Raw genomic sequence first — 8,460 nt, 5'->3', positions numbered from 1 at the left:
CCAAGATTATCTTCTGTGTCTGTGTTAATTGGTTTCCCTTTTCTTTGTTGAAGAGGGTCTGTGCAATCCTTCTGCCTAGTCCGCCATCTTGCCGGAACTCGAAGGAAATGTTTTTAAAAATTCTTTACAGTAAGAAATTCTAAGATTAAAACCTAAGCTTAAAATCATAAATTGTTAGATATAACTCCTTTTTTTTCCATTTTCTGTTTCAGGAAATAATAAGAGATAAACAAAATAGTTATTTACATACTGCCTTATAATCCTAACTAACTTTTCATATATATGTAAACTTGGTATAAATTCTGAGTGTGGAGACTATTTCTTTCTTTTTTTTTTTTTTGGATGAAAGAGGAAGGACTTTATTGTGCTGGCACCTGGCTCAGTGGATTCACGTCCAGAGACTGAGCTTAGAGACTATTTCTTACATTCTTTTTTAAAACTTTATTTCCCAGTGCAAAAAAAAAAAAAAAATGTATATCAATCATATTTTGGGTACCAAGTAGACATATGTTAAATCTTTATTACTTAATTCGGTATGTGGTATACCCATTGCATATCTGTTCAGTAGGGTTTAGAGAATCTATATGATTAAAACTAGTGTGGATCAAACCATGGAGAGATACCTGTTTAACCTATACGTCTTGAAACACAATGGTCTGTGTCCTTATTGCTCATGTTTCTCCTTGCATCACTGTTCACTGTCAAGTTTCTAAGTTCCTCTTAATGAGTGATATTCAAATGATTTTTTCTTTGGCATTTTAGCAATACTCCCTGAGAAACTTGAAATTAAACATTGGATAAAGATCTCCACGCAGTGTCTCAGAGACAAATTCTTTGAGATGATTCTGATAATGTCGGCCAGAAAAACATAACAACAACTATAAAGTTGGTTTTTTTCCTTCATATCCAGTTACTGGAAAATAATTTCAAATGGTATACGATTGATTCATTTGGTAAGTACGTATCTTTTAAGGGTCTACTGTGTGCCAGGTACTGACCTGAGAACTGGTGATACAGAAGGATGTAAAGCAAAGTTCCTGCTCTGAGAAGTATAGATGCCCTGTCCATGTTTTCGTAAGTTTTGTTGAAACCTCTGAGATGATATTTAGCACACTGTACCCTAATTATTTGTTTAATGTCTGTATATCCCGTTAGAATATGAGAGTCTTCACCATGATTATTATTTTATTTTTTTAATTTAGGATATTTGTAATAATGTTGCTCTGTTAATATCTGTTGGACATATGCAAGAGTAAACTGACTACACCCATAGATAAAATATATAAACATACATCAGAAAAATAGTGACATTCTATCTATTCACAAGTATTTAACAAAATCAGAAAGACGGTTTCCAAATATATCTGCTCATGTATGCACATGCACACAATTTTGTCATCATCATCATCATCTTTATCATCAATTTCATCTCACAGTAATACACAAAGTGTTTCATGTATTTAGTCTATATATCTGATTTCTAGTTTTCATTATACATCTAAACACACCTACACACCCACATGTTTTCCCCACTATTAGACTGTAACCCACTTGAGGATAAAATTTTCTTCTGATATGACTAATAAATATGTCACAGTGGAGTATAAAATATAGGTTGAGATGCTGTAAGATACTGTAGTTTGTTCCCAAATTTTTGTTAATATAATGAAGAATGAGTGAATGAATATGAAGAGTCACAAGAGAAAAGTAACTTTTTTCATGATTTTGTTTAACTAAGATCTTCTAACTTACCTAAAAGAGTCAGGGTTATCAAAGTCAAAGCCAGGACACAATTTAGCATTACAGATATTCCCAATCAATTTTTACACCAATGTAAGATTACTGAACAATATGAGAGATTAAACATGTGAATTTACTTTAAAAAGTACATTTTCAAGAAGTTATAACAATTTTAAGGATAGGATACAAAGTCTTTATTTTTTAACAGATAGTAAGCGGACCTGACAGCATATAACAACAACGACAACAACAAGCAGTCAAAGATAAAGGCTAAGTAAACAGAAACATACATGACATGCATTTTTTTTTACTTAATAATGAGAGTACTCTGGATGATCAGAAATTCTGATACATCTTGTACTGAATCATAAGAAACTTCTAATATTTAATATTTGCGAAAATAATTTCAACGTAAAGCACCTAACAGTTACCCATGTATTAACACAAATATATATTTTCTAATTAATAATTTGTTTTAATGTAATATTTACAAGTGATTCAAACTCATTTCATTTAAAAGGATGTAATACAAATCAGAACTAAAAATGGCTTCAGGTGTCTTGCTACTTTAATCTAAAAAAAAAAAAACATCAACTTTTTGGTTAACAGCTGAGTGCTTAATCATTGCATTACCAGGGCTCCTTGTATCATGGGTCACAAAAAAAAAAAAAAACCGAAAACCTGGAATCCTCCCTAATGCCTGAAATAATGACATTTCAGGTTCTTTTTAGATGGTAAACTCCTTAAGAGTGAAAACTGCTTTTGTTTTTCAAATATCTGCACTGCTATGTTCAAAATAAGATTGTTCACTTAATTATTATTATTAATAAACACACCGGTGACATAGAAGGTACATAATCTCCTAACAGTGTCTCAAATATATATTTTCTTATTTTTTTCAACATTAGTAAAGAAGAATCAGATCTAGTGGGCAATAGCTTACAGAATTATGTAAATAATTACCTCGCACTGAATAAATGAACATTTACATTTTACAAAATATTTTATGTCCTTACCAAAGAAAATGTATGCAAGTGGATTCTAATAATTGATGAGAAATCACTACCAGTAACTATGAGTTTTCCTTATTGTTCCATCAATACAGACAATTATTAATACGTAAATTCAGGTAGGAGAGTGTGTAGAACAGATTTCCTGTGTCAATTCACTCTAGCACAGTATGTGAGGGAGGTCAACCCACAATGAATAACACCCCATTCATTTTCATCCTAGGTAAGTAAATAAAGTAAAAGTTTGCTAGGTAGGTAAATAAAACCTGTGATCTTGCCACTGGGTAAGGCCAGTTAATAACTGAAAGCTACAGTCCTTTATGACCCCATTTTTCATTATGGCAACAACAAAATTATGGATAATAAAATAAGATTAATCAAAATTGAATTAATGAATATCCTGAATTGCCCAGGTTATTTTTGAACAAAAAAATATTTATACTAAAAATTAAATAAATTCTAAGAAATCCATAAAAATGTATTTATTTAAAAATTTAGACTAATACACAATTCTCAGAAAACATTGGAAGCAAATATGTGTCTAAATTCAAAGTCAACTCAGACTCTTATTACTCCTATAGCACTATGCCATAATTTACAGTATGAACTGAAGGCATATTAAGGCTCAAAGACACAAGAGAGAATGTTCATTATTCTGTGTTTTCTCCTGCTGGGAAGTGATAAACTCTATTTTATAAAGTTTAAAATGCAACATCTTTTGCCACCAAAAATTAAATTATAAAACAAAAACAAAACTGAATATCTATATAAAAACCTTAAATACACACTACTAGTAACCAAAAGATATCATGACTATGTTGGGTTTATTTCAGAAATTCCAGCGTTTACCAAGCAGTAGGAAATCTGTTAGTGTAACAGATCATGTTAATAAAGCTCAGGGAATAATGTACTATCATCTTGATTGATGCAAAACATAACACTGAAAACAATCCTACACCTTTATGTTAAAAAGAAAAAAACAAATTCAAACAGATTGATGGATACTTGTTCAACATGGTACACTTATAAGTCTAGTGAAGCTGATACATTAATTGAAAACATTGGAGGCCTTAGGCACTATGCCACCAGAGCTCCCATTCAAAAAAAAAAAAAGTCAAGAAAAAGAAATCCCAAATGTTTATTGCTATTTAAATTGTATTTATTATCCAATATAATTGGATCCAATACAAAAATTATCCAATACAATTAAATGAAAACTAAAAAAAAAACCAAAAATTTCACTGACCTCAGTCAATTCTGACTCATGGCTACCCCTCCTTGGGTTTCCAAGACAGTATCTCTATTGAAGTAGATTGCCCAACCTTCCTTCGGAGGAGTGGCAGGTGGGTTTGAACCCCCAGTCTTCTGGTTAGCAGTCAAATGCCTTAGGCACTATGCCACCAGAGATCTCACAATCAGCTAACGTAGCAGTAAAAGCAATTATTTCAAGATAACATGACTATGTACTTGGGAAAAAAGAACAAAAGAAACATTTGGAAAATTACTATAAACCTATAATTAATAAAATAATAGTTATAAAATTATCAAGCTAAAATATAAAATATTATAGAAAATACAAATGAAGAGAAGGCATTACTTACGAATAGTTAACAAAATTAAAACATAGGAAACTCAACATAAACTTAACAACTGTCTCAAAATTTATATGAGGAAAACTAAAAATAAAGATTTAAATTTGAATAAATGCAAATTCAATCATGTTCTTGGATAAGAAGACTATGTGACAAAAAGGTATAAATGCTCCCTAAATTAACTGATAAATTAAGCAGTTATGTAGCATACACTACCATCACAATTTTTTGGATTTTTTGTTTTTGTTTTTGGTGGGTGAGTCTTCAAAATTTATCATAAATTTATTTGCAAGATCAAATGAGTAAGAATAGCCAAGGTGGCTATTCTGAAAATGGTGAAAATACAAATGCTATGAGGGACAATTTGAAAAACCTAGAAAAAAACTGAAGAGGCTTTTACTTTTTCATCCAGTAATCCTCTAAGGAATCTATCCCAATAACACATTAATAAATTATGAGAAATCATACGTGCAAAGCTACTCATTGCCATATTATGTATAATAGCAAAAGAATACAAATATAATAATATCCATCAGCAGGGGAACTAGTTGGATACTATGGCACATCTACATAATGCAGAAATATTCATCTGTAAAAACAGACTGAGATACACCTTTATAAACTGCTATAGAAGAATCTCCAGAACTCACTGCTAAGTAATAAAAGATGCTAAATATCATTTGTTCTGTGAAATTTTAACTAATCAAATAGGATATATACACATATATATACCTACATTGATATGTCTTCATACATGACTGTGCATTTTATTTATTTTTAAATACATGTAGATGAAAGAATAAGTCCAAAGCTAATTAAAATGATTTCCTACAGGGAAAGGCAGGCAACAGGGAGGAAGGGAGTTCAATTTTCTTGGAAGTACCTTGCTGTATAGGTTTGATTTTGAAAACATAAATGTTTTATATAATTATAAAATAAATTAATCCATACTTTAAAAAATAACTTGATCCATAATAACAGAATGCAAAATGATGTGAAGAATCTAACTGGGTATTGAGTCAGTAATTTCACTATAGATAAAAGAATTATTTCAAGTGGTTCTGGAATATAGTAATTTGTGGATATCCAGTGAGATATGGACTGAGAAAAAAAGAACTGCAAACACATTTTAATCTGTTTTAAGTAATGATACTATTGAGAGTGCTGTTTTATAGTGATTTTTCTTACATACACACATATAGTATATGACATATTCAACATGAAAAAAGAAATACAATTACACAATCACAAAGTTAAGTAAAACTCTATGCATAGTCAAAAAGGCTTAAACTGCCTATAAGATTCACAGAAAATATGTCTTATTCACACCACACTTTACTAAGGATTAGCAAAGGACATAAGAGATGAATATCAGCATCTATCACTTAGACACCTGGGAGCTGGAATCTATCATCTGTGACTTCCTGAGCTCTCTCTCTCTCTCTCTTTATTTTTCTTTTTTTGCACCAAACCCATTTTGATTTCAGCATGACATGTACAAACTGAGTGTGGAAAAAGCAGACGAGCCATTGTGTTTTCTATTCTCTCAGCCTTAATATCTCTATTTTCTAAAAAAAAAAAAAAATGAATATAAAAAGTGAATAAAAGAGTTGTGAACATGTGGTAAACTAAAAATCCACATGGCAGTGGCAATAAATTTCTGATAAACAGGTTTGCTTGTAACTTTCAGAGAAATCAGAGTGATACAATAGAAGTCCAACTAAAAGGATGGCAATAGTAAGAACAAATATTTGTCTAGGGAAATGAAAGGACTTTAATGATGTAGATGGCTCTTGAGGAAGGACTCACAATTTAAGCAGGATTTTCATAGATAACGAAGTAGGGAAGTGTATTCTTAAGGGTACTTGGCATAGTTAAGTTTATGTGTCAACTTGGCTGAGCCTGGTTGAATGGCTGGACAGCTGGTGGTAGTTATTCCCCGTGATGAGACTGGCAATCAACTCCATGGTGGGAGCTACCAGAAGAAGCTGAGTAGCTGCCTTTGGGTATGTCGTCTGCTTTCTGTATATAAGTAGCACCTTTGGGAACAGTCTCTAGCTTATAGCACCTTGAACCCTGTATGTAGCCGTGTCGTTGTTCAGCAGCCTGCCATGCTCTGCTGGCCTTGGAACTTATATTGGCCTTGAATTAATGGCCTGCTGTATGGTTTGGTAATATTGGGGCTGTGCCTTTTCACTTATCAACCTTGGGCTTGGCAGACTCAGCAGTCAGCAGCTGTTTGATTGAAGAAAAACCTCTAGCTTCAGTGAGCTGGGAGCTGGAGGCAGAGCTGAAGCCCAAGGCTGTGGGGCTTTCACCCAGCCCCTAAAGCCTGGCACTTTGAACTTAGACTTAAAGCCTCCAAACTGTAGTAGAATAAACTCCTGTTAGTTAAGGCCATCCCATTTGCGGTGTATTCTTGTCAGAGCAGCACTAAGTAACCAGAACAGTACTGCATCAACAAAGATCCAGAGGTCATGGAGAAATATTTAGAAAGGAAAAGTCTTCCCTGCAAGTGAGATTGTTTATTTGTGTCTTTCATTGCTGTTTTTCCTTTTACCACATCACATAAAAGTAACAGGATGGATTTTCACCATGTATGAAGATATGTTCTAGGTGTTAAATTTAAATATAGGTTGGTGACGTACAAACTTCATTTTGAGGCAACTTGGTGAAGAACATGTTTTAAAGGCTTTGAAAAGGTGACTTTAAAAATAGCATTGAAAAATCGCCATATTTACACAGGAAGATAGTTCAGAAGGCAGAAATGCACAGGAAAGCAGGACACAGGGAAAAAGGTAAACACAAGGAGGAAGGAAATGGGAAGAGAAGAGTTATAATATGGGGATGACAATCAATGTCATGAAACAAAATGTGTAAGAACTGCTCTGTGGAAAATGAATTTGCTCTGTAAACTTTCACCCAAATGACAAATAAATAAATAAATGCCATTTTGATCAATGATAGGGAGGCAGATGACTGGCACCAAATATTCATTAATGTTAAATTATTAATGTGAATTGAAATTACATGATTCCTGAGAATATGCTTAAGAAATTATACCAGAAAAAAAAAACTATCTTAAGGCAAATAAGCATTAGTCCAGCATGATAATTAGGATAAATTCTAAAAAGAGAAAATCCATCTCATAGGAATTTTATAAGATTAAGTAAAAGAAAACATGTACTGAAGTGGTTATAGGGTTGGTCGTTTTTAAATAATCATTACTATTATTAAAAGAGGAAGCTCTGGTAGCATAGTGCCTAAGGCACTTGGCTGCTAACCAGAAGGCTGGTGGTTCAAACCCACCAGTCACTCCTCAGAAGGAAGGTTGGGCAATCTACTTCCATAGTGATACCGCCTCAGAAACCCAAGGAGGGGTCGCTATGAGTCAGGTCCGACTCCACGGCACATAACATCAACAACATTACTAAAAGAGAAAGAAGAGAAGAAAGGGGAAAGGGAGAAGAAGAAGGAGAGAAAGAGAGGGAGACAAAGGCAATGAAAGTCCAGAAACAGAACAGAAAATTGGAAATTAATACATTAATCTACAGCAATTGGGGGGGGAGGAACTGAATTCCATACCTTTAAATTTAAGTTGGGATGTTTGAATGGAACTTCTTTGTTTTGATTGTACATTCAGTGTCATATATCTTTCTTCATCTGGCATCTTCATGGATGTGAATGTGTGTGTGTGTATATATATATATATATATATATATATATATATGTAGGTGTTTTCTAAGGAATGATATTTAATAGTGTGAAAAAGTAATATGTCTGCTGCTAATCAAAGATTGTCCTCAAATTTTCTTCTCAGGGTAATACGAGCATTCACAGATTGTCCTATTGGTGAAAACCTCAAAGGAAATATATATATTTTAAGCTTATTTACTATGACCTCAGTAACATGTAAATTTTCAACTCTCTACCATATATATTATCTAATGTCACCGACTCGATGGCAAATAACAACAACAACAACAATGTCATATTTGGTATTTTTTAAATTGTCTCCTGATATAATTCTAAAGTCAAGGGAATTGAAATTATACTCCTTTAGGGTAATTGATGATGTGTACCTGACTTTTGTTTTAGCCTAATTGTTCGAGAATTTG

General features: G+C 32.7%; 1 protein-coding gene across 1 annotated transcript in view; it reads right to left on the bottom strand.

Moving 5' to 3' along the window:
- The window catches only part of KLRF1 (killer cell lectin like receptor F1), an 18,988-nt gene extending 10,976 nt beyond the window's left edge, over positions 1-8,012 (bottom strand). Inside the window, 3 exon segments of the mRNA XM_042780459.1 lie at positions 624-779; positions 1,753-1,851; positions 7,928-8,012. Coding sequence (XP_042636393.1) covers positions 624-779; positions 1,753-1,851; positions 7,928-8,012 — 340 coding nt within the window.
- Positions 8,013-8,460: the final 448 nt, after the last annotated feature.

This window comes from Orycteropus afer, unplaced genomic scaffold (assembly GCF_000298275.1).
Source record: "Orycteropus afer afer isolate SDZICR_OR568_19922 unplaced genomic scaffold, OryAfe1.0 scaffold00040, whole genome shotgun sequence".
Classification (NCBI taxonomy): domain Eukaryota; kingdom Metazoa; phylum Chordata; class Mammalia; order Tubulidentata; family Orycteropodidae; genus Orycteropus; species Orycteropus afer.
Note: the sequence above shows the minus strand (reverse complement) of the source record. Positions and strands in the feature narration are given on the sequence as shown.